Source organism: Taudactylus pleione, unplaced genomic scaffold (assembly GCF_031769625.1).
Source record: "Taudactylus pleione unplaced genomic scaffold, aTauple2 ptg000130l, whole genome shotgun sequence".
Taxonomy (NCBI): domain Eukaryota; kingdom Metazoa; phylum Chordata; class Amphibia; order Anura; family Myobatrachidae; genus Taudactylus; species Taudactylus pleione.
This window is the reverse complement of record NW_028284532.1, coordinates 1334318-1360333: the sequence shown is the minus strand read 5'-3', so window position 1 is coordinate 1360333 and position 26016 is coordinate 1334318. Positions and strand designations below refer to the sequence as shown.

At 43.0% G+C, this 26016-nt stretch overlaps 1 protein-coding gene across 1 annotated transcript in view; it reads left to right on the top strand.

Moving 5' to 3' along the window:
• ERBB3 (erb-b2 receptor tyrosine kinase 3) overlaps positions 1-25498 on the top strand; it is a 103230-nt gene extending 77732 nt beyond the window's left edge. Inside the window, exons 17-28 of the mRNA XM_088473059.1 lie at positions 3283-3424; positions 3997-4116; positions 4215-4313; positions 5836-6027; positions 6144-6299; positions 7457-7532; positions 7673-7819; positions 12673-12770; positions 14151-14318; positions 17782-17853; positions 22083-22350; positions 23368-25498. Of these exons, the coding sequence (XP_088329185.1) occupies positions 3283-3424; positions 3997-4116; positions 4215-4313; positions 5836-6027; positions 6144-6299; positions 7457-7532; positions 7673-7819; positions 12673-12770; positions 14151-14318; positions 17782-17853; positions 22083-22350; positions 23368-23942 (2113 nt within the window). The 3' untranslated portion in view covers positions 23943-25498. The remainder of the gene's footprint in view (positions 1-3282; positions 3425-3996; positions 4117-4214; positions 4314-5835; positions 6028-6143; positions 6300-7456; positions 7533-7672; positions 7820-12672; positions 12771-14150; positions 14319-17781; positions 17854-22082; positions 22351-23367) is intronic.
• Positions 25499-26016: the final 518 nt, after the last annotated feature.

The window sequence follows — 26016 nt, the reverse complement described above, 5'->3', positions numbered from 1 at the left end:
AGGAGGGAGTCGTCCTGAGATCTTACAGTCTAAGTCAAGATGAGGTGGAAATACTTTGAGCTGGCTCTAAGGGGGGTAAGAGGGTGGGGATCAGTGGGTAGGGATCAGGCAGTACGTTTTTGTGAATAATTGAGTTTTGAGGGATCGATTCAAGCATGGGATGCTGGGAGAAAGCCAACACAATGGTGGGACAGGAAACTTGAAAAAGTGGTCAGCTTATACAGTCATATAGATCAATATATTGAAATTATGACCTGCACTTGTCTTTGGCACTCTTAAGTAATATATTGCAACTAATACGCAAATGTCTTAAAAGATTTACATTTAATGATATATTAAAAATTCCGGTAAAATATCTATAGTAATACTATAGATCACAAAAATATATAAAGTTAATAGGCTTCAAAAGGATTAAAGGTCCTGTGACTGAACATAATAAATATATATATATATATATATATATATATATAAATATATATATATATATGTGTGTGTGTATATGTATGTATGTTCAGTCACAGGACCTTTAATCCTTTGAAGCCTATTAACTATATATAAGAAAGATATTTGACGTATATAAGGATATGACTTATTTAACATCCACCTAAAGCAGACTTTCCTTGTATAACAATAACTGCTAGAGCAAATACAAAGTAGCAAAGTACAAAGTTTAATACACTGTGACATGAAAACAACTTTGTACTTTGCTACTTTGTATTTTCTCTAGCATTCATAGTGATGAGACAAATGTGCTATTCAGGAATCTGATTATAATTCTCGCACTCTTGGGAGGTGTGAAACGGGGAAATAGTCAGCTATATGGAGATGGTAAAATAAGTCAAATCATTTCTAAGAATTTGAAATAAAATGTCTATTTAGATTTTTATATATCATATATGTATAGTCATTACAGGCAATGGCTGTGAACTGCGCTCATATAATGTTTGTGTAGATGGTGGGAGGGAATAAGAGATAAGAGTGGGACAGAGGTCAGAGAGACAGACTGGGGTGGAGAGGGGGCAGACGGATCAGGAGGGACTTGTTGTTTCCAAGATGTATATCTCCTTCTGAATGTCTGCATATCAGACACTGGGTCTGATTCATAGGTGGATGCATTTAAAACATGGAGTACAAGCACCCAATGCTTTAAATCTGCGCATGCATCTGATACGGTGTGATAGTTACCGCCAGGATAAGCAGGTCGGAATTGTATGGAGTGTTCCAGGGCGGGTGACTGGAGGGTGGCTTTCGCTGGCGGGCCGGTGTCATGGACTGCGTTGGAAGAAGCAGTTCCCCTGCTACTGCCGGCCATGTACCGTTGGACATTCTGAGCAATTATAGGGTTGCTCAAATGACCGATGGTATGGCCGATGTCTGCTCGATGGTGCAACTATTTGTGCCCCACAGCGGAGCACAGCAGCAGCCTGGTGGGCATCTCGGCAGCTGCTGCATTACCATCTACCTCTAAATCAGGACCACTGTGTCACATTGTGTCGCACGGATCTCTCTTCGCAGGACTATAGTGATCTGACTCTTACTGCTGACGATTCACTGTCATTATCTGTAGACTGCTTGAGGCACCACAATATCTGTAGAAAATGAAGAGGGGGGTTAATTAAAATGCTATTCTGGTAGTGCTATCCACACCCCCTTTGGCAGTTCACTTCCCTGTACAAAGTTCAAAAGTCCTAATTGTGTCCTTAAATATAAAAGTCTGAAAATTGGCAAAAATAATAATAATTTATTAACGTACTATTTAGTAGACAATTTGTTTTTCATATTTTGTGTGCCACAATTTAACTTAACGTTGCATTTTTCTTTCATTGACAATATTTATAAATTTCTCTTGTTCTAGGATTATGCATAATTTTTTCATGGCCTGTTAAAGAGCAAAATTCAATTATATTAGGTACATATTGGTTTGAGAAATAAGCAATAACATTAGTTTGACTGCCCTCTAGTGTTCCATTATGCACACTGCATACAATGTACCGTATAGTCTCAAAACTAAGTAATGCCAGTGACCAACTGATTATGAGGGATACAGTATTTATCAAACATTCTTAAGACAGCAGTTGGAGGGATTGCTATGGGCAATCCCTTCACTTATGCTCTTTAGAAGGTTTGATAAATATCCCATTATGGCCCGTAATTCAATTTGAAGCGTTAAGTCCAGATCCACGTTAAGTTACCGCCCATGACGTCCTTATCGCCTGTTTTGGTTTTACCCCATATTCAATTTGAAAGACTTTTCGCCTAGGCAGAAAGTCAATGCAATGTAATAGGCGGTAAAGTATCGCCTATGAATGGCAGGTAGAAAAAAGTGCAGAATTGGGGTTTTGGGGTGCAACGTTTCGGGAACCCCCGTGCAGCCTTCAGACAGTCCCCCAAAGGTAATCTGTGTCATAATTTAAAAAAAAAAAAAAAAAAACTTAAGGACACCCCAAATATTTACTTTGAAAGAGGGGACAAAAAAAAAAATGTTGGGGTAGAAAGTTAAAAACTAGCGAACTTGACTCTGGGGGGGGGGTCCCCAAGTATGCCCCAGGTGTTTATTTCATTGCAGGTGTTTGCAGCAGGTGGATTTTTCATGATTTTTTCAAGTTCACTTTTTCAACTTTAAAATATGCTGACCCCCATTTTCAAGTACCCCAAATTTGCTGGGATAACTTTTTTTCTGGAAAAAATACTCCTAAATACTATTCTGCATCAGGTATAGAAAAATGCTATTTAGCAGCTATTGAGCCCATTTAAAAAACACCAATTACCTTCAGCAAGCCAAATCGGGGGGTACCATAGTGAACCCCCATGTCAGAGCATCAATTGGGGGGTGACGGGCTGATTTCCCCAAAAATGACAGTACTTTCCGCTAGTTAGAGTATCGCCGCATGCCATTTACGCGTACTTTGAAATTGAATATGGGGATATGCGGGCACGCGCGCGATACTCTAACGCCTACAAAACAGGCGAAGTCTGCGTTAAGTCCGGGCCGCGTTAACTCAAATTGAATATGGGCCTATGTCGGTTAGGTCACCACAACATCCTTAACCCATTAGTGGTAAATGACTATAGGGGCATGTCTGTATTTGCTAGAATTGCAGGACTTAGGCAAGTCATTGGTAATGTTCCTCTCCCTCATACAGAGGAATTCAACTAGCAGTGGAAATGTTCTGATCACTTAGGGTCGAAATAAGGCCAAAGTATTAAATGACAGAGTTTGCTTGGCAATGACATATAGTGTTTATCTCAGAATGAATAAAGTATTGTTTGCTCTGTTTGCAGTAAGACCCAAACAATGGTGGCAGTTGCAGTGGTGGTCTCCATATTTGTTCTGCTTAGCTCAACCCTCCTAGTTCTTCTGTACTGGAGAGGATTGAAAATCCGAAAGAAGCGAGCTATGAGACGCTATCTGGAGAAGGGAGAGGTAAGTGCCATAGTCTGATCCAACAGTAACAGTGTTCTTCTCATACTGAACCTACTTTGTCACTGATCAGAAACATATAAAGAGACAACCTCCCTAAAGAGACTGAAATCTGTAATTGGATAGGAAAGTTTTAAAACTCCCTTATTTTGTGCATAGCAAACGTGTATTCGCCAGACAAAGCCTGGATTTCAGTTCTGTTACTTGCTGCATGCTATCGCTAGTGTGTTTATTGCTGAGGATTAGGTGGCTAAATTAGCGACTTACAGTAAGCTGGATACACATCTGGCTGACAGATCAACCAACGTAATGATTGGTAAGTGAATATACACTTAACAATCATCCGCCCGATATAACTGCCAGCCGAGCCATTTGAATATGAATGGCATTGTACAGACATATCTGTACACACCTGCCGATGCACCTTCGATATATCGTTCGGCACTCGATGGAACAATATATTGTTAAAGTGTGTACCCAGCTCTAGTTAGAGGAAGGTGTGGCTGAAGTGGGCCTAAGGAGTTGCATTATATGTAAGTTATTTATTAAAGTGTCATCTTGTTACCTCTTCCCAGGGCAGTGATATGATGAACACATCAGAAAAGGCCAACACTGTGCAGGCTCGAATATTCAAAAGCACTGAGCTAAAGAAACTGAAGATTTTAGGCACTGGTGTGTTTGGCATAGTGCACAAGGTACAATGCCTGTCACAGAAATATTATCTCATTTAAATGCACCATCGTGTATTCCTCCTTCTCCCTCGTCCCTTACTATTCTACTCTCTTCTGTACAGGGTCTTTGGATTCCAGAAGGAGATTCAGTTAAGATTCCAGTCAGCATCAAAGTGATACAAGACCGCAACGGTTCTCAGACATTCCATTCTGTAACTGATGTAAGTCCACAGGCAGGAGGCAGTGATTAAAACGTGTGTCAGCACAGTTACATCTTAACACATTAGAAAAATAGCATTGTTTTGCTATGGTCTAGATGTTAAGTTCCTCATGTGTAATACACTGTATCATCATAGCTTTAACATCTTCATGGTGAACAATAGATCGTAAAAGTGACATGCAGAATATGAAGCAGTATAACGCTACGTACCAAAAGGCCAAATGTAAACAAAATTCTGTATTTCTTTTGTAAGAAAATATATATGAAATGCAATTATATGTCTATGTGATAGTGAACATGTGTATAGATCTGTGATGAGTTCACTATTTATTTTTTAGTTTCTTTTACTTTATATTTCTTCTGTCTGTTACATTTTGGTCGTTTGGAAACAAACACTGCAATGTGCAGCAATCCCCGTAGTGGTGTAAATTCATTCTTGAAACTGGAGTCATAAGTGAAAATGCACGCAATGAAAATTGATTTATTTTATTATTAAATATTTGAGTCCCAAAACTGTTTCAAATTGCTGTAAAATGGGCGGTCTTTCCATACGTTGCCTAAATACATCCTCTTCATATCCACATCCCAAAACTGCCAGCATTCACTTCCACTGCTCTCATGCCATTAGCTGACTCTGACAGCTACATATAGGATTACTCAGGTCTCCAACCATGTTACAAGCTGTCCACATCTACAATTAAATCCTGCTCCAATAGTACTATACTATAAATGTCCAGCCTGAGCTTAATATCATTTTTTTTTTTACGTGCAAAACCGCTATATGGCATAAAATAAAAAAATGTTTGTTTATATCGAAAAAGCTCTAATCAAACAGTATTGTGCTGTGACTATTTGTAATCTAGTGAGACCTTTATTATACAGTATTTCAGTACTACCCCTTTTACACCAGAATCCTGGGTCTGAACAGGGATTTGGAACACGGTTGTTACCCAGGACAGACCTGGGACAGACTCCGTTCACACTGTGGTTACACCCTGGGTTATTATCGGGTCGGCCCATTTACACTGCACACGGGTATAATAAGTTTTCTGCCGGCGCTTGAGGATACATCATCTCGAAGCACTGGTGAGCCAGCTATTCCTATGCTGTAAAGCGGATGACCCGGGTCACCAGTTTACACTGCCCCATGACCTGGGTCCCACTCCGCTCGCTACCTGGGTCACTGGACTCGGGTTATTTTTCTGTTATTTGCCCAGTGTAAAAGGGGTATAATATATGGTAAGCAATACCTCCTAAATACGTGCCCTTCCCACCTATGCATATTGTGAGTTTCTATTCATAAACATCCTTTTGTATTTGGTGTCTTTCTTTCACATGTACCCATGAAGAGGCTCCACCTACTTGTGTCACATGTCTCATTTTTTATGTACTCCATAATGCAATATATAACTGTAATTAAAGGCAAAACATAACTAGATACAAACAGTGCCTCAGATAAGTGGCACCTAGTTCTCGGTGCCATATCATGGTCGTGATTTATAGTTATGACTTTGTTTCCATAGCACATGCTGGCAATGGGGAGCCTGGACCATCCCTGTATTGTGCGATTACTGGGTATTTGCCCAGGAACAGAGTTACAGCTGGTCACACAGCTTCTGCATATGGGCTCATTACTCCAACATGTTCGTGAGAACAAGTACAGCGATGCCATTTGCTCCCAAATGCTGCTTAACTGGTGTGTGCAGATTGCTAAGGTGAGTCTGTCTATGGAGAAGCTCTTCACATGCTAGATGTATATTTCTACACCTATGTTTCCTCTCTAACCTGTGTGCTCCTCTGTGTTTATGACCGTCTGTACTTCTTTCTCTAGGGCATGTATTACTTGGAGGAACATCGCATGGTTCACAGAAACCTCTCTGCTCGCAACATCCTCATGAAATCTTCCAATCACGTGCAAGTGTCAGACTTTGGTGTGGCAGATCTTCTGTACCCAGATGACAAGAAGTATTGCTACAATGAGATCAAGGTGGCATTCTACATTCTTACGTTCTAAAATACAGTGTGCTATAGACTTATTATCAAAGTCATTAGCCTTTTTATGTTTCTCTAGATAAGACTCTAACATATATGGCGCACAGACCGACCATCAGTAAAGATATGGTATACAGAAATTTGTTATCTAAAAGTATTAGATATTGTTACATTTACTGATGTACTTTACATTATTGTACATAGAAGAGGACATTTAGTAACAAAGTGCAAATGTGTAATACCCATTAGTAACCATTCAACAATACAACAATATACAATAAAAGTTGTATAATGAAAGCAAAACTGTGCTTGCTATGGATTATTGCAGATTTGCTTTAAAATTATAAATAACCTCACAGTTTTTACATGAGTTGACTTAAGGTATTCCTAATATCTATAGTAGTTGGTGAGTTATACTTTATAACACTGAGGCACAGTGAAGTGACATATCTACCTTGGACATCATTTTTCACTTTTTCTACCAATATAATATACAGTAAATGAACACTGGACCAGTGCTACCTATGTTCTAGGTATAAAATGGTCACTTGATATCCCTGTGTCCGACACTATCGTATCTCCAGTGGTGGCACTAAGGGGTGCAGATAGCACCGAGTGACACCATCTAAGGGGGCGACACCAAAATAGCAGAGCTGCTCTGTTATTCTGGTGTCATCTTCTCGTGTAACCAAGCAGCAGTGATAGCGGTGATGGATGACAGGAGCATGCATCCACACAGTGCCAAGAGAGACTTGGGGCTGCCCAGCATGACAAGAACATCATACAACAGGGGGCGTGGTGTTGCAGGCATGTGTCCATGCCCTCTTGCAAGAGATGGGGCTGACACCAACACTAGTGACGCCACTGCGTATCTCCTAGTATCTCAGCAAAGCAGCGCTCTATAGGGCTTCGTGGTTTGTATAAATACGTTATCACTTGGTAATGCCAGTCACTATGTCTTGATGATTGTTTATAGTGTTGTGACTTTAATAAATATGAAATCACTTTGTGATATGAAAAACAGTCAATAACAATTGTTTGTAATAATAATAATTTGTTCAATTGAAATACATTTCAGAGATCTGCCATGTTTATTTTTATAAAGTGCTTATTTTTTTATTAATGCACCTTTTCCCCTCTGACTATACGCAGACCCCTATTAAATGGATGGCCCTGGAAAGTATACACTTTGGCAAATACACCCATCAAAGTGATGTATGGAGCTATGGTAAGTGTGATGGCTCATAGCATTACATTTCACTACAGCTATAGCTAGTGCTATTCATTCTTTCCTTTCCATAGCCAAACATTGTGATAGGATTTTTATTTTACACAACCAATAACCTCTGTTGTTTGTGTTTCAATCAGGTGTGACATTGTGGGAAATGATGACATTTGGAGACGAACCGTATCCAGATATCCGTCTGTCTGAGGTGCCAGACCTCCTTGAGAAAGGAGAGCGGCTCTCCCAGCCTCCTATCTGTACCATTGATGTCTACATGGTCATGGTGAAATGTGAGTCGTTGGCCTCTCCTCAGCTACATAACCAGGGCTTTCATTATTGAACTCCCTGTCAGGTGGCTGCATAAACCTGGTGCCTCCCTTGCTACTATTGCTGCTGGCTCTGTGCTTTACATATAATCCTAATGCATACTTATCTGTGTTATGTCAGTTTTCCTCTATAATAATGTACTTTTACCTTAGCTCTTTTTCTAAGTCTTATATCTAGCTCCTACCACTGTATATTTTACTATTTAATTTCTGCTCCCACCAAGTCTCCACATTTTTATACTCAATAATTAACTTTTGCAGTACAGACTCTTTTCCCACACTGCACTATTACTTGCGTTTCTGGAAATCTGCTCTCTACTACATTCTGTCTTCATTCCTACTTTTAACTTTTCTTCCCCTATTTACATCATCCTTACTATTACCATGTTTTCTTCAAATCCCACCTTCACTCAGTGTCTACCTAATCTTTTGTTCTGCCCCTTGCTTCCATCTTTATCCTTTCCCCCTTGTCTCTTCCATTTCCTCTTCCCCTTATCTCCTCTCCTCTGTTTACCTTCCTCGGCATCTTCTCCCATTACTCCACTTTCATTTCTCTTATACTCCACAGGGGTCCTACAACCTCACTGCTAATCGCTCCTCCCACTCCCCTCTTCATGTCACTTTACCCCACATCCATCCACACATCATTAATTTCCCTTCCTGCCCACCTTCTACTGGCTCCCCTTCTAGCACTGGAGTCCGCACCATCGCTACACTCTATTCAGCTCGGTCCCCCAAATTAATCTCACCCCCACGCTATAGCAACCCTGATAATCTCATTCAAATCTCTCCAACAAACTCTGTCCCTCTATCCTGTGCCCTCTGGAATGCCAGGTCAGTCTGTAATAAACTGGTCCGAACCCATGACCTTTTCATCTCCAACTCCCTGAATCTCCTAGCTATTACTGAAACCTGGATTTCACCCTCTGACACCGCTTCTCCTGCAGCTCTCTCCTCTGGGGTCCTCACCTTTTCCCACACCCCACGACCTGGGGGTCGCCATGGTGGTGGTGTTGGGGTCCTTCTATCCCCTGGTTACTCATACCAACCCATTCCCTCTGAACCATCCCTCACATTCTCTTCATTTGAAGTCCATGCTATTCGCCTCTTCCACCCAGTACACCTCCAAGTAGCTGTCATTTACCGTCCCCCTGGCCCTCCCTCCAAGTTCCTTGACAACTTTGCTTCCTGGCTCCCTCACTTTCTCTCCTCAGACCTTCCCTCCATTATCCTAGGTGACTTCAATATTCCAATTGATATCCCCACAGAATCCTCTGCCTCCAAACTCCTCTCCCTCACATCGTCACTTGGTCTCTCCCAATGGACCTCCTCACCCTCCCATGTGAGTGGCCATGTGCTTGATCTGGTATTCACACACCATTGTGCTATTTCTGACCACCTCAATTCCCCATTCCCTCTTTCTGACCATCACCTTCTCTCTTTTAACCTGTCCCTCTCTCCTTCCCCTCCTCTACCTTCAAAAGCCTCCATTACTAAGCGTAACATTGACACTATCGACACAGGTTCCTTTTCTTCCCTGCTTGACTCACTTCTCTCCCCTATCCTCTCTCTCTCCTGCCCTGAACAAGCCGCCTCCCTATACAATGCCTCCCTTACTTCTGCTCTGGACTCTGTTGCCCCAGCGATCACTATTCACACTCGCAGATCTACTCCTCAACCCTGGCATTCCAAATGCACCAGATACCTGCAAAAGTGTTCTCGAACTGCCGAGCGACAGTGGAGAAGATCACGCTCTAAGGCAGATTTTCTCCATTTCAAATTTATGCTCTCATCCTATAGTGCTGCGCTCTCCCTCTCTAAACAGTCATACTTTAAGAACCTCATCTCCTCTCAGTCCTCTAATCCCCAGCGTCTCTTCACTACTTTCAAATCCCTCCTTCGCCCACCCCCTCCTCGTCTCCCCTCCTTGCTCACTGCCCTTGACTTTGCTACCTACTTTACATCTAAAATTGATTCCATACGTCAGGACATCATATCCAATCAGTCCCCCAGCTCTCCACCTCCTCCTTTCCCTAGTCACCCCTCCCCATCAACTTTACCAACTCTAACATCCTTCTCCCCTGTATCTGGAGAGGAAGTCATGGCCCTCATCCGGTCCTCCCCCCCCTTCCACCTCCCCCCTTGATCCCATCCCCTCCCGCCTCCTCCGCTTCCTCTCTCTCTCAGCCTGCTCCCATCTTGCCCACCTCATTAACCTCTCCCTCTCATCAGGCACTGTTCCTTCTGCATTCAAACATGCCCTTGTCTCCCCCATTCTTAAAAAACCTACCCTTGATCCTAACCTTCTTTCTAACTACGGTCCCATCTCTCTCCTCCCCTTTGCCTCCAAACTCCTTGAGCGGATTGTCTACAACCGCCTTACCACTTTTCTTTCCTCCCACTCCCTCCTTGACCCTTTTCAGTCTGGCTTCCGTTCTCTCCACTCCACTGAAACTGCCCTCACAAAAGTCAGCAATGACCTCCTTGCTGCCAAATCCCAAGGCCACTACTCTCTTCTCATTCTCCTTGATCTCTCTGCTGCTTTTGACACTGTGGACCACCCTCTCCTGCTGAATATCCTTCACTCCCTTGGTCTATGTGAAACTGCCCTCTCCTGGCTGTCATCCTACCTCTCTGACCGATCTTTTGCAGTTTCCTCTCACGACTCCTCTTCCCCTCCACAGCCTCTTACAGTAGGTGTTCCCCAAGGTTCTGTTCTTGGTCCTCTCCTATTCTCTCCTATTCTCCCTCTATACTTCCTCTCTAGGTGAACTCATCAGCTCTTTTGACCTCCATTATCATCTCTATGCTGATGATACTCAAATCTACCTTTCCTCCCCTGATCTCTCCCCCTCTCTTCTGACTCGTATCTCCAACTGTCTCTCTACTGTCTCTTCCTGGATGTCCCAGTGATTTCTTAAACTTAATATGTCTAAGACAGAGCTAATCATCTTCCCACCCTCCCACATCACCTCACTTCCCACTATTTCTTTATCAATTGATGGAATAACTATCTCATCTAGTCCCAAGGTGCGCTGTCTTGGAGTTATCCTGGACTCATCCCTCTCCTTCAAACCACATATCCAGAACCTTTCACAGTCCTGTCGTTTCCATCTCAAAAATATTTCTAAGATCAGACCCTATCTCACCCAGGATGCTACTAAAACCCTCATACACTCACTGGTCCTCCTATCTGGCCTCCCCAAATCCCATCTCTCTCCTCTCCAGTCTGTCCTCAATGCTGCTGCACGGCTTATCTTCCTCTCCAAACATTCTGTATCTGCCTCCCCTCTCCTACAAGCCCTACACTGGCTCCCCTTCCCTTTCAGAGTCCAATTTAAGGTTCTCACGCTCGCTCACAAAGCCCTCACCCAATCTTCTCCCATATACATCTCTGATCTAATTTCCCTTCATGCTCCTCTCCGCCCTCTTCGCTCAACTAATGCACGCCGCCTTTCATGCCAGCTGATTACTTCCTCCCACTCCCGCCTCCAAGATTTTGCCCGCACTGCTCCCCACCTCTGGAACTCTCTCCCACTCCGCATCAGACTCTCCACCTGTTTGCTATCCTTCAAACGGGCTCTCAAGACCCACTACTTCATCAAAGCCTTCCAGCTATCATTCTAACTCCTGGCTACATGCTCATTCGTCCCCATCTACCCCATCTGTGTCAACCCAGTTTGTCTTCCCCCACCTTTTTAGAATGTAAGCTCTCACGAGCAGGGCCATCTACCCTCTTGTGCTTCTCCTTACTATAGTGTCATTTACTTCTTACTCACCACTAGGGCACCTAACACTTGGTTGCTTATGCTCTGTTGCTTATCTGGGTGATATGGTCACTAATGTAGCAATATATATTATCCATGTCCTGTATTGTATTGTTCTGTAAGTCACTTGTATACAATTTGTTTTTGTACTTTGTAAGGCGCTGCGGAACACTTGTGGCGCCATATAAATAAATGCTAATAATAATAATAATAATAATAATATTGTCCCTATGTCTCTCTCATCAGCTATGGTCCCTTTGCCTCTCTCTCCAGCTATTGTCCCTGTGCCTCTTTCCTCAGCTATTGTGCCTGTGCCTTTCTCAGCTATTGTCCCTATGCCTCTCTCATCAGTTATGGTCCCTTTGCCTCTCTCTCCAGCTATTGTCCCTGTGCCTCTCTCCTCAGCTATTGTGCCTGTGCCTCTCTCAGCTACTGTACCTGTGCCTCTCTCCTCAGCTATTGTGCCTGTGCCTCTCTCCACAGCTATTGTGCCTGTGCCTATCTCCAGCTATTGTCCCTGTGCCTTTCTCCTCAGCTATTGTCCCAGTGCATCTCTCCTCAGCTATCGTGCCTGTGCCTCTCTCCTCAGCTATTGTGCCTGTGCCTCTCTCCTCAGCTGTTGTCCTTGTGCCTCTCTCCTCAGCTGTTGTCCTTGTGCCTCTCTCCTCAGCTGTTTTCCCAGTGCCTCTCTCCTCAGCTATTGTCCTTGTGCCTCTCTCCTCAGCTATTGTCCATGTGCCTCTCTCCTCAGCTATTGCCCATGTGCCTCTCTCCTCAGCTATTGTCACTGTGCCTCTCTCCTCAGCTATTGTCCCTGTGCTTCTCTCCTCAGCTATTGTCCCCGTGCCTCTCTCCTCAGCTATTGTCCCCGTGCCTCTCTCCTCAGCTATTGTCCCCGTGCCTCTCTCCTCAGCTATTGTCCCCGTGCCTCTCTCCTCAGCTATTGTCCCCGTGCCTCTCTCCTCAGCTAATGTCCCTGTGCCTCTTTTGGGTTTCCTTACAAAAGTAGCTGAACCCTGACATATGCCCCCTCTCAATTACTCTTCATAGGTTGGATGATCGATGAGAATGTTCGACCTACATTTAAGGAGATGGGCAATGAGTTTACCCGCATGGCCCGAGACCCTCCTCGCTACCTGGTCGTAAAAGTAAGATGTGCTTCCTTCATCTACTACATAACTAACTGCTTTAACCGCCTGTGTAGTCTCTCATTACACTACAATATGTTAATCTATCACCTCCAAGCACTTTTCACTGTTTTCATTGTTACAAAATAATAATGTAAAAACATAATCAATTGGTTAATTGGTAAATATAATCTCACCTATTACACCTACGTCAGGAACACTTTTAGGACGGGATGTATCAAGCATCGCATTTTGCATGCAATGCATCCCGCCACTCATCGCATGCATGCCATCATAAATAACGTCTTAAGCTTGGTGCATATGAGAGAGCTGTCAAAACCAGCATTTTCGGGGGTTTGACCACATTATAGATCATAGTGCATCCCGCCCTTAGACTGATTTAATATAATGCAGCGATGTGCTGTTATCCGTAACAGCCAATCAGATTGTAGCAGTTACTAACCAAAGCAAACCTCAGGTTGGCTACAGTACCTGGTGCATATAGCATTAGGTTTATAAATAAGCTATTTACACCTTACAATTTTGCTTTCCCCAACGTTTCTCTCATTAATTTATTCCTGGTTTTGTAATTGTTACATACTGTACATATGCTGTTCATGTACATTCACAAACATACAGTAGTTGGTGATCTGCACAGAATTTCAACCATGTAAGAGCCCAGTCCCGATGTACAATACAGGGGCGTATCTATAATGGGTGCAGGGGGGAGCACACAGGCCCACACCGCACACGCTGCACCCATATTATTTAATACTTACCTCTCCGAGGTCCCGCATCGGGTGTCTCAACCCTGCAAAAAATGGCCGCCGCGGCCATTTTTCCAGCGTTTTGCGCATGCGCAGAGGAAATCGCTGGGAAATGGCGCGGTCGCCATTTTCCTGGCATGCGCACTCTAGTACCCACAGTCCACTGATGCTGCTGCCGGCGGTCAGACACCTCAGTCTGCTGCCGGCCGCTGGAGAGAGAGAGGAGGGGGCCCTGGACGGGGAATGAACACGGGCCCTCTCCTCTCTTAATATGCCCCTGGTACAATATCTAAATCTGCTGTACTTGTACAAGACACTGATAAGATGTTCTGATTTGTGTGCAGAGACTGAGAGAATGGCTTTGCTGCCCCCTATGGTTAGTTTGCATTCCTACCTATAGTTCAGATTTGACAAAGCACTCAATTCTATTGGGGCAACAAAGTCAGCCAACTGATGTAAGATAAAGCCACACGTTTTATATGAACTAATTTAAAACTGGGATAATATTCTCTATATTGTAAAGAAAATAAAAGTAAATATAATGTGCCCCCCACTCCCCTTCCCTGCATCGCACAATATACATGATATTAGGAAGTATTGAGAGGTAATTACTGTACTCTTCTTTCTTGTACAGCGGGACAGTTATATAAGGCAGTCACCTCTTCCTGAAGATCCACCACAATTGTGTGAGAAAGTGGAGGAGACAGATACTGATCTAGACACAGAAGATGACAGTATAGGGCCACAGCCCAAGACGCCTAACACTGTCTACGCATCACGCCAGAGAATAGACTATTCCAGGGTAAGTGTTTTCTAAATTACATCGAATGTTATGACTACTAGGCAATTTACTATGAATCATATGGACACTGTGATTGTGGATAAAGGGCCTGATTCAGACCCACTCGCGAGCGGCTGTCCGCTCGCAAGTGGGTCGATGTTCTGGACTGAGCATGCGCACGACGGAGGGAGCTCCGTCGTGCGCATGCGCCAGACGCGACGAGCGAAGGAAAGTCCTTCGCTCGTTGTGTCTGATCAAAGGGGGCGTGCTGTCGATGTTGATTGACAGCACGCCCCCTTTGGTAGGCGTGCCGGGGGCGTGCCTCCCTGACGGGGGCGTTCCCACGGGAACACCTCCCGTCAGAAGCCGGCCCACTGACATCACTAGTGATGTCAGTGGGAGTGATTTTGGCTCTGATAGAGCCAAAATCACTCCGGAGCTTGCGGTTGAAAAACTCAACCGCAGGCTCCGGCTCGCAGTTTCGATGGTCGCGATGGTCACGACCATCGCGGCCATCAAAATGCACGCTCGTATAGCCTGTGGGTGGTGACCCACAGCTATATGAGCGTCCAGGAGGACGCTCCATTTTCATGGAGGCCGGCCCTCATTCAGAGAGTGCGCTCTGCTCAGAGCGTACGGCTCTGAATGAGGGCCAAAGTTTTTAATTTAATCCTTCTAAACTGTAAAATAGGTAATAAGGAGTCGCTTTCATTAACTGCAGCTGTGGTTATGAGAACTATACTGTTACCTCTTTATCTGCTTGTTAGTACCCAGTCTGTTCCCAGCTGCAAAGTTAGGCTTACCATACTATCCCTTTAAACCGGGACATATGAATTACACAGATTCTGTGACTGGCTGACTTCATGCCTGGATTTCACCTGGTTTTGATCAGCCACAGAACCTGTGTAATACTTAAAGGGATAGTATGGTAAGCCTATGTAAAGTGCTGCAGAGCATGCTGGCGTTATATAAAGAATATTACATATCCAACCTGTTGGCACCTGGGAAAGCTTATTGTACTGAAGGGCTCGCCACCTAAGTTTACCAAATCAGCTCCGGCCATACACCCCAATACACTTTATTGACTGTGACAATTGCTTAATTAAGATGCATTACAATTATTAACTTATAATAGCAATTTGTATATAAGACGATATGGTTAGAGGAATTGTATCCTAAGTGTTATTATGGAAGTTCCACTCCAGCAGTGTTTTCCTATACACTCCAAGACTGTTAGGTTTGACTATTCAGATGTTATTATTATTATTATTATTATTATCCTTTATTTATATAGCGCCACAAAGGTTCCGCAGTGCCTTACACAGTACATAAATGAGCACACAAGAAAAACAGTTAATAGTAATACAAAACAATGCAGGACAAGGACAAGGTTATAAACTCAGCTGCAAAACACAAGCAGCAGGACATGAGCAACCAGGTGGTAGGTGCCATTGTAGGGAGTTAGGAGTAAATTATACTATAAGTAGGGGGAGGAGAAGCACGTGAGGATGAGGGCCCTGCTCGTGAGAGCTTACATTCTAAAGGGGAAGGGCAGACAGACAGGGGCGACACAGAGGGGTAGATAGTGAAGAAGGAGCATGGAGCAGTGGGTTAGGATATGTGCTGCGGAATGTGTGTGTATAAGACGACCTGATGTTATGTAAAAATTAAGTCCTTCATACATCTATCTCTATGATAGAAAACAGATTGTTTGTGTTATTTACATGAGAGATGTACAAAGTAAAGTAGAAGCACTTTAATTTGTGTGTTACATTTTAGCATCTATATACAGCCTGACAAGAAATGCAGCTATTATGGGACTGTCCCGCCATCCTAATACAGTAGTGACTACTTTAGTTCCAGCTGCTGGGTGCTATGCCATGCTCCTGTGAGTGGGTGCATCTCACATGCTAGACCCACTCACAAATGGGTGCAGCCATACATGATGTGGTCCCACAGGATGTTGCAGTACCCGGGCCCAGAATTTCTCTTGGCAGCCCTGGAGGTGACAGACAGAACGAGGAGGGAATGGGGCTTAGTAGTGGGGTAACAAGACCATGGAGGGAGGTGGTTGAGAGTGGAGGTATAGGAGAGGTGGGGGAAAGAAGCAGAGGGTTGGAAGCAGACTGATGAGAGAAAAAAAGGAAGAACAGCAAGTGGAGGAAACAGGAGGGGGAAGAGAGGGATGGATAAAGTAGAGGATTATGTGGACATAGAATATGGGGGTTGTGTGAAGTAAGGGTGTTCATGCTGTGGACAAGGTAATAATTGAGATGTAAACTGGAGTGGAGGCTGTGAGATATAGAGTCAGTGTGGATTAAAGTTGTTAAATGTTCAAAAATACATGTAAAGAACAGTGCTGCTAATGTATGAGCGCAGCTCCAAAAGTGATATATAAAGGAGAGGTATGTGAGTAGTGGGTGCAGGAATTAGTTTATAAACAAATGATTAAAGTGGATAGATGTGACACAATTGGAAAAGGCAATACAAAATGAATGAGGACAAAATTACAATGTACCCGAGCTGATCCAGTCCAAAGTGTTCTGATCAACAAAGATCAATCTACAAGAGCAGTACACAGACAGGGGAGCACTTGCAGTGTCCAAGCAGTGAGTGCAGTAAGTAGTTGCCTGGATATGCATACAGCAGAAGATGTTGATTTTGTTCATTCTCATAAGTATGTTGCTTCTTGTTGTTCAGAAAGTGTTTTGGTTGTGAGTTTCTTTTCCCTCAGTTTTCCTCCAGCGTAACTCCGACTTAGTTATCAAATTGTATTTACACTTATAATCAGAACACTTTAAATCTTAACACAGACTATGGCAGCCACCGGCTATGCAGCCTGTGGGAGCAGTAATATCTAAAGTTACAAACATGTGTCTCTGTGCTCACTGATTGGGACCCCACCCCGAAAGCTCTAACACACACTAAATTGGGATGCAATAAAGTCTAAGATAAACAATTTGTGAGAAGGGGGAGGCCAACACAGATTCACAATACATTCCTAACTTCCTTTAGATAAATTGCTCTTAGTATAGCAGTAGTTGTAATTTACCCAGTATAAATTTTCAAAACTGTGCTGAGGCAATCACTAAAACAGCATCTGATGGGAGCAGTAGTTGTAATTTACCCAGTATAAATAGATGTATTTTATTACCTCCTATTAACCTAGGGACCACCACAATACACCTAAGGGTATATTTGCTAAAGTTCATTTTTAATCTATTTAAATTGATGTAATCAATCAACATCGATTTTGTGTTTCTAGGGATAAATCACACATTTACAAATCAAAATGTGTCTGTTAGTGAATGTGTAATTTAGCCCCTGAAACACAACATCGAAAGTTGATCAAATTTCAGCGATTTTAAATAGATTAAAATCAACCTTCAGTAAATATACCCCTTACCGTATAGTAAAGCAATAACATTTTTGTGAGCAACATAAAAATAATAATTTTTTTTTTTATGTATTTTTTTTATTTCAGAGTCACAGTGTGCAGAGTTCTCATACAGGGTATCTCCCTATGACCCAGAGCAGCGGCACAATCACAAGAAAGGTAACCACAACATTCAGGAGGAAAGAGACTGAGAAACTAGCTCTGTAAAGGCCCCCATACATCAGAGATTGATTGCAGCAATCGTGCAATTTGCAATCGATTGTGTATAAAAATGTTTCCCTTTTTTCAATCGATTGTGGCAATTCTGCAATCTGCAATCGATTGAAAAAGGTAAACATTTTTATACACAATCTGTCTCTGAACATAGCTTAGTACAGAGATTCCCAATCACAGTCCTCAATGCTCCCCAACAGTTCAGGTTTCAGAGATATCCATGGTTGGGCACAGGTGGTTAAATCAAATTGACTGAGGTAATAATTAAGTCACCTGTGCTGAACCATGGATATCTCTAAAACCTGGACTGTTGAGTAGGCTTGAGGACCGTGTTTTGGAACCTCTGGCTTAAGCTGGGTACACACAAAAAGATATATTGGCCGATCAATTGATCGGCCAATATATCTGGTGACCGTCGGCCAGTGTGTACCAGCGATATGTCTGAATGACGTCATTTACTGTGCTGCACAGCCGATTGATAGATATATCTGCAGATATATCTGTCCATCGGCAAGTGTGTACAGGCGATCAGCCGATCGCCTGTACACATGCAGCGGCAGCCGCGGGGAGGGGGGCAGACCCGCCCCCCGGCCAGCGGGAACCGTGGCTGCCTGGAAGATGATGGTCGTTCAGTGTATATGAACGACCATCATCTACAGATATATCTGCAGATCACCTTTATTATCTAATGCTGGGCATACACTATACAATTATCTGTCCAATCTGGCTATCATATGGTCTTAAACACTGGAAGACAGACAAAAACAATTGTTCAAATTGGTTAAATCCGTGTGTTTTAACCAATTTGTCTGAATGACCATTTTTGTCTGTTTTCCAGTGTTTGTGAGCAAATGGTCGATTGTCATTTGCTCCTATACATTACCAGGTTTTCATTTCAACCAGCCAGATTGGACAGATAATTGTATAGTGTATGCCCAGCATAAAGCTGGCTATGCACCAGACCAACTTTCCTCCAACTAGTTGGTTGGAATGAAAATCCGGTATTACATGGGAACAAATGACAATGAAGTGGACGAAAGCTGCTGTTCAGACAAGTTGTTTAAATCAAACAGATTTAACCAACTTGCCTGAATGACCTTTTTCATGTTTTCTGGTGTTTGGAAGCAATTTGCAGAGTGTCATTTGCTTCCATGCAGTACCGGATTTTCATTCCAACCAACCAACCAACTAATAGTTGGATGGTTGGAGGAAAGTTGGTCTGATGTATGGCCAGCTTAAGTGTGTATATTGTTTTGAAAAGCTTTCTTATATATTGCAGTTTTTGATAGCATACAAGTGGTGGTGGCATATACTAGAGCTTCCCAAACTTCACCTTTACAGTCACGGTGCTAAGGATATCCATGCTTGAGCATAGGTGACTTAATTGGTACCTCAGTCAATTTAATTTTACCATCTGGGCTCAAACATACATATCCTTAAAACCTGGACTGTAATGGCGGAGCTTGGAATTTCTGGCATATATAGTAATGTGCAAAAATTTTAGGCAGGTGTGGAAAAAAAGCTGCAAACACACAACGATTATTTGAACGATTATCGTTAAACGATATCTTTTAATGATAATAAAAAATCGTTCACTTTCTGAGTCAAAGAACGATTATCGTTCATGCGCGTTCACGTTTCTCAGACTTCAGTCAGTTCAGTCAGACTTGTCAACTCAACGATTTTCATTAAGGGAATATGTAAAAATCGTTTGTAGTTCAAAACAGTCGTTCATTACAGTTTAAAAAATCTGACAGAAAATCGTTCATAAAATCGTTCATAAAATCATTGGTAACAAAATCGTTGTGTGTGTATGCAGCTTAAGAATGCTTTCAAAAATAGAAGTGTAAAGTTGCATACACACACAACGATTTTCTATAAGTGTAATGAACGATTTTTTTTAACTACAAACGATTTTTGCATATTCCCTTAATGAAAATTATTCAGTTGACAAGTCTGACTAAACTACAAACGTGAATGCGCATGAACGACAATCGTTCATCGTTTGACTCAGAAAGTGAACGATTTTTTCAAACTATATCGTTTAACGATAATTGTTAAAAAAATCGTTGTGTGTGTATGCAGCTTTAATTTTTTTTTTTTTATCAATTAACAAAATGCAAAGTGAATGAACAGAAGAGAAATCTAAATCAAATCAATATTTGGTGTGACCAACCTTTTGTCTTCAAAACAGCATCAATTCCTCAATTATTCTAGGTACACTTGCACTCAGTTTTTGAAGGAACTCCACACTGAGGTTGCTCCAAACATCTTTGAGAACTAACCACAGATCTTCTGTGGATGTAGGCTTGCTCAAATCCTTCTGTCTCTTCATGTAATCCCAGTCACACTCAATAATCTTGAGATCAGAGCTCTGTGGGGGCCATTTTAATACTTCCAGGACTCCTTGTTCTTTACACTGATGATAGTTCAATATTACATTGGCTGTATGTTTGGGGTCGTTGTCCTGCTGCAGAATAAATTTGGAGCCAATCAGACGCCCCCCTGATGGTATTGCATGATAAGTACCTGCCTCTATTTTCAGCATTGGGGGCACCATTAATCCTGACCAAATCCCCAACTCCATTTGCTGAAATGCAGCCCCAAACTTGCAAGGAACCTCCACCATGCTTCACTGTTACCTGCAGGTACTTATTATTGTACCGCTCTCTAGCCCTTTGGCTCAGAACTGGCAGAAACCAGTGGGACCCAGGTACACCCATCTGTTGTTCAGAGAAGTCTGGCCAGAAGTGGTCTTCATGGAAGAATTGGGAACAAAAGCAATACCTTCAGCGTGGAAACCATGCCAAGTGAATCAACTATGCACGAAAGTATATGAACTAGAGTGCAGAAAAATGGCAGCAGGTGCTCTGGACTGATGACTCAAAATGTGAATTTTTGGCTGTAACAAAAAGCAGTTTATTTGCCGTAGGGCTGGAGAGTGGTACAATGAGTGTTCACAGGGAACAGTGAAGCATGGTGGAGGTCCCTTGTAAATTTGGGGCTGCATTTCAGCAAATGGAGATGGGGATTTGGTCAATATTTATGGTGTCCTCAATGCTGAGCAATACAGGCAGGTACTTATCCATCATGCAATACCATCAGGGAGGCGTCTGATTGGCTCCAAATTTACTCTGCAGCAGGACAATGACCCCAAACATACAGCCAATGGCAGTAAGTACTATCTTCAGCTTAAAGAAGAACAAGGAGTCCTGGAAGTGATGATATGGCCCCCACAGAGCCCTGATCTCAACATCATCGGGTCTGTCTGGGATTACATGAAGAGAAAAAAGGATTTGAGCAAGCCGACATCCAGATCTGTGGTTAGTTCTCCAAGATATTCGGATCAAACTTCCATGTCGGGTTACTTCAAAAACTGTGTGCAAGTGTAACTAGAAGAATTAATGCTGTTTTGAAGGAAATGGGTGGTCACACCAAATATTGATTTGATTTTTGATTTCTCTTCTGTTCATTCACTATGCATTTTGTGAATTGATAAAAATAAACTATTAACACTTCTATTTTTAAAAGCATTCTTCCCCACCTGCCTATAACTTTTGCACAGTACTGTTACCTTTTAGTAAATACAGACAGCTTAGCCAAGAAACACTTAAACACAACTTGCAAGGTTATAGTAAACCTGTGATGATGAGAACCATGAATATAATGCTTTGCAATGCATTGCTTAAACCTGTGCCCACTCCTGACCAGCAGTCCATTATCCTGCCCAGTGCACATTTTGCATCTCTGAGAAATGTCAGTAATTGAGCCCTAATATGTTTTTATATTTTTTTTATGCACCTTAACATTTATCATTATGCCTTATTTATATATTGCTGTGCAGGGCTGTTCACTGGAATGTTTATTCATTCACATCAGTCTCCGTCCCAATGGAGCTTACAATCTAATTTCCAATTTAGTTAATAGCCAGTAAACCTAACCTTATGTTTTTTGTATTTTGGGAGGAAATCTGAGCAAATTTACATGGACATGAAGAGAACATGTAACAGCTAACCCCATGTCTAGACGGTCACATTCGGATAAAACACCAGTACTTTATTTAATCTCATTTGCTTTCTGTATCCCATTGAAATGACATTTTCCATAGCTGTAAAGTAATAATGGAGGCCATTGTGGTATGCAGTGTAATAGCCGTGGTTTGTCTTCTCTCATAGGGTACATTGTATCTTGCCGAGCCAAGTCCCAGACGTGTGACCAGGAGAAGGGAGGATTCCTTAGGCCGCACAGTGTCAGAATCATCCGAGGGCTGCTGTACTTCTTCTGACATGGAGACAGGGGAGGAAGTGTCATATGGTGGGGGCAGTGTGAGTCGGAGCCCTCGCTCACGTTTAGACAGTGCCTATCGCTCCCAGAGGGAAAGTCTCCTTGCTGGAACGCCAGATGCGGACTGCGAATACATTATGCCAGAACTTAGCCAGGGAGGTATGTATACATCTGTTTTACCAAACCCAGTTAGGGCTAAGAAATGTCTGTCTTTAAGGTTACATGAAATGAGACAGGTCATGTGTATGAAAGGCTCATTTTTTTATTTTTACGTTTCCTACTTTGCAGAGGCTTAAATGATGGCGTGGCTCTGTCAAGCCAGGGGATTGCTTTTATTTTATTATTTTTTTTAAAATAAGTAATCTGTCTACAGGAGACCAGATAATAAAACACACACAGTTATTGCAGAACCACTGCAAACTAATCTTTCCTTGGTAGTACCTGGCGCTGACCCCAGCACCTGACACATTGCTCAGGCTACAAAGCATTACAGGTTGGATGTAAGCTGTGGGCCAATGACAACTGCTGCTCCTGGTCCTTTTAGTTCTCCGTTCATAGATGCGAGTCAGACACTAGGGCTTATTCAGAGTTGCACATCGCAGGTGTGGCTGCATTGCAGGCTTGGAAATAATTTACCTATCTTCGCCTGTATTCCAAATTGACCAAATCTATGCAGCCGCATTGCCCTATCCATCCGCTTGTGAATGTAGCCCGTCATTACTAGCAGGGCGTGTGTGCATTAGACTGTTCTTGAGCTGGAAGTTGCAGGGTATGGCAACATTAAAACTAATATCTGTTTAATAAAGCGTCCTCTGCCAGCATACCCCTTCCAGGTGTTATGTAATACCAGATAACAGGAGACAGCACATTGGTAGCCTGTGTGCCTTCTATATAGCTCTGACTTGTTAGGCCAGCAGTGACCAGCTTAACATATATTGTATTATGAAATGGAAATCTGGTCCTAAATTAAAGTCTGGTTGTAGGATACCAGCCTCACACATACATACTGCTAGTAATCATCTATCAGGAGATTGAGCAAATCACATAACCAATGCATAACCATTATTTTCCTGGTTTAGTGTATTTAAAAAGTCTAGCTACTTGCTTCCTGTAAATAGAGAATAGCTTACTCCATCCACAAACCCAGAAGTCACATCTTCTCATATTCTGTTACAGACCTATCACAGAGTGGTACAATGACATCCCATGGATCCAGATCTGTGACTCCGTGCTTGCCCATTGCTGGTGAAGAGGATGAGGAGGAGGAGTATGAGTACATGAACAGGAAAAGGCAGCTCTCAGAGAGTCTGGAGTATGAGTACATGGACATCCGAGGGACAAGGGATGCGAGCAGGGAACGTGTACCATCTACGCACGAGGGCAATAAGGACAGTGATTATGAATATGGGAACAAGGAGGAATATGAGTATATGAATGAACAGGGAAGGTGCAGCTGCAGTCAAGAGCTGGGGGAAGAGGACACAGAGTACACGTACATGAACCGAAGCGGCAAAATGAGAAAAGACAGCACATCAGGTGACAAACAGGGATACGAGGACATGAACTTAATTGCCATCCGGCCAAAGTCCTCAGACACCCCCCCAGTAATCCCACAGACATGCCACAGAGAGGCGCTACAGAAAGGGTACATTCAGCCCCTACGAGAGCTGGAGGTGAAAGACTGTGCATTCGATAATCCGGATTACTGGCATAGCCGTCTGTTTGTGAAGAGTGACCTACAACGAACATAAAGACCGATGCAATAAATCCGCAGGACAATCTCTCTCCTCCACTACTTCTGTCCTCTTCTGAAGTCATATGCAGGACGTAGGCATTGATTTCGGAGGTGTCTGGAGGAAGGAACCATTAATGGAGCTCTATGGTATTACCATCGGTGCCTTACTATTATCCGCTTCTGTGAGTGGCATGGACATACTGTATATACATGTCACTGCAGAGAGAGGCCTTGGTTCAGGTGGGGACCGGTCATAAAGACTAGTCTATGGGGAATCCATAGTGACCACTTATTTCACGGCATTCCCTTCTTCACTCTGCACAGCTCTTGTAGTACATGTGAATTTTATTCATACAGTTTATAAACATAGATGTGAGAGAAATAGCATTTCATTCTTCCATTCATATGAAGCGTAATCTATATGCCCATAGCGGGCCTGATTCAGAGCCGCACGCAATGCCGATATTCACGTAGTTGAGCAATTATTTGAAAGTGCGTATGTGCAAACATTTTTGGAAACCCCCTATGGCGCATGCGTTACACAGAGTGTTTGCACAAAGGTGGCTATTGCCATATATTCACAAAGGTGGCGAAAAAGTGATGGGCATTCCAGGGCACTGACTAGGGGGCGACTACTAGTGCACCAAAAAATGGGGCGTTCAGTGGGCGTGTTATGGGGTGTCACGGATGTGTCAGGGCAAGCTGCTGCGTTCACAGCCGTGAGCATGGGAGGCCATGGTCAGACAGAGAAACTGCACCTGCCTTTGAGCTGGTACAAGTTTTGATGGTGGCGTGTAAGGCGGCACCAATCAGTATTACAGCGGGCAGGGGCATCTCAGTCCTTGCACATTTGGCCTCACGGATGTACACAGGGGAAGGAGTTTGTTGTCCGTTTGCATAAACTCGCAGATGAGCGACCACCAATAGACGCTGCTGTGTGCGACTCAGAATCAGGCCCATTGTGTCCTATTATATAGGCTCATATTGCACACTTTTCTAAACAACAGACCATGAGCTGCAACAAATGCTAAGTTTGGGCATTTTATTGCCAAATAACACTGTACAGTTAGAGATTACATAGCGAATAATCAAATATTGTCATATTCTGAATATTTCTACCATTTGTACATGGATCTGCCCTGCTCTATAGCCAGTCAGACAGGAATCTTATGCAAGAGGGTGTTACATTGCCAGTGCCTTTAGTGGGCAGAGAACGCAGTCACTAAAGAGCACAATGCAATATTCTACAGTGGTGTTAATGACATGTATACATGGAGTATATGCACGAGACCGCAGTAACAGCACATACTTTTAATGGCTATGCATCTTTTCGGCAAGGATCGCACAGGGCTCCAACATATACAGAATATATTGCAGCAATGGGGGACCTTCAGCCTCTGAAGTGTCCTGCACAGGATGTAGTCAGCATCCTAGCTGGTGGAACGCCAACAGTCTAAATAACGGCACCGGAATCCCGACAGCAGTCGGGATCCCGGCTTCAGAATACCGGCATCCCGAAGGTAAGTTTAGGGGGTTAGATTTTGGGGTTAGGCACTAGGGGGATGGTGAGGGTTAGACACTAAGGGGGGAGGGTTAGGACTATGGTACGGGTAAGCGGGGGGTTAGGTTCAGGCAATAGGGTGGGAGGTTAGGGTTAGGCACCAGGAAGGGAGAGTAAGGGTAGGAAGAGGGGGAGGGTTAGCATACCGACCAACAAGAGTCGGTATGTTAATCCTGTCGTCTGGATTCTGACCGCCGGGATCCCAACTGCTGGCAACCCATACCCGACCCGTCCTGGACATCTTTCTTAGCACTTAGTCTTGGGATATTCAATTTGATGGATATTTAAAAAAAAATTCCTGTCAAAAAAAACACTTAAGTATAATACTTCACTGCCATAATTTGATCTTTCATAATTAAAGAGTTTTTAACAAGAGTGCAAGCTTGTCACTATATATGTATGCGTGTGTATATGTGTATGTGTGTGTATGTATATATATATATATATATATATATATATTTTTTTTTTTTTATATTTCACTGCCAGGTGCCAGCCAAGATTGAAATGTAGTTGTTTCTGATCAAATCCA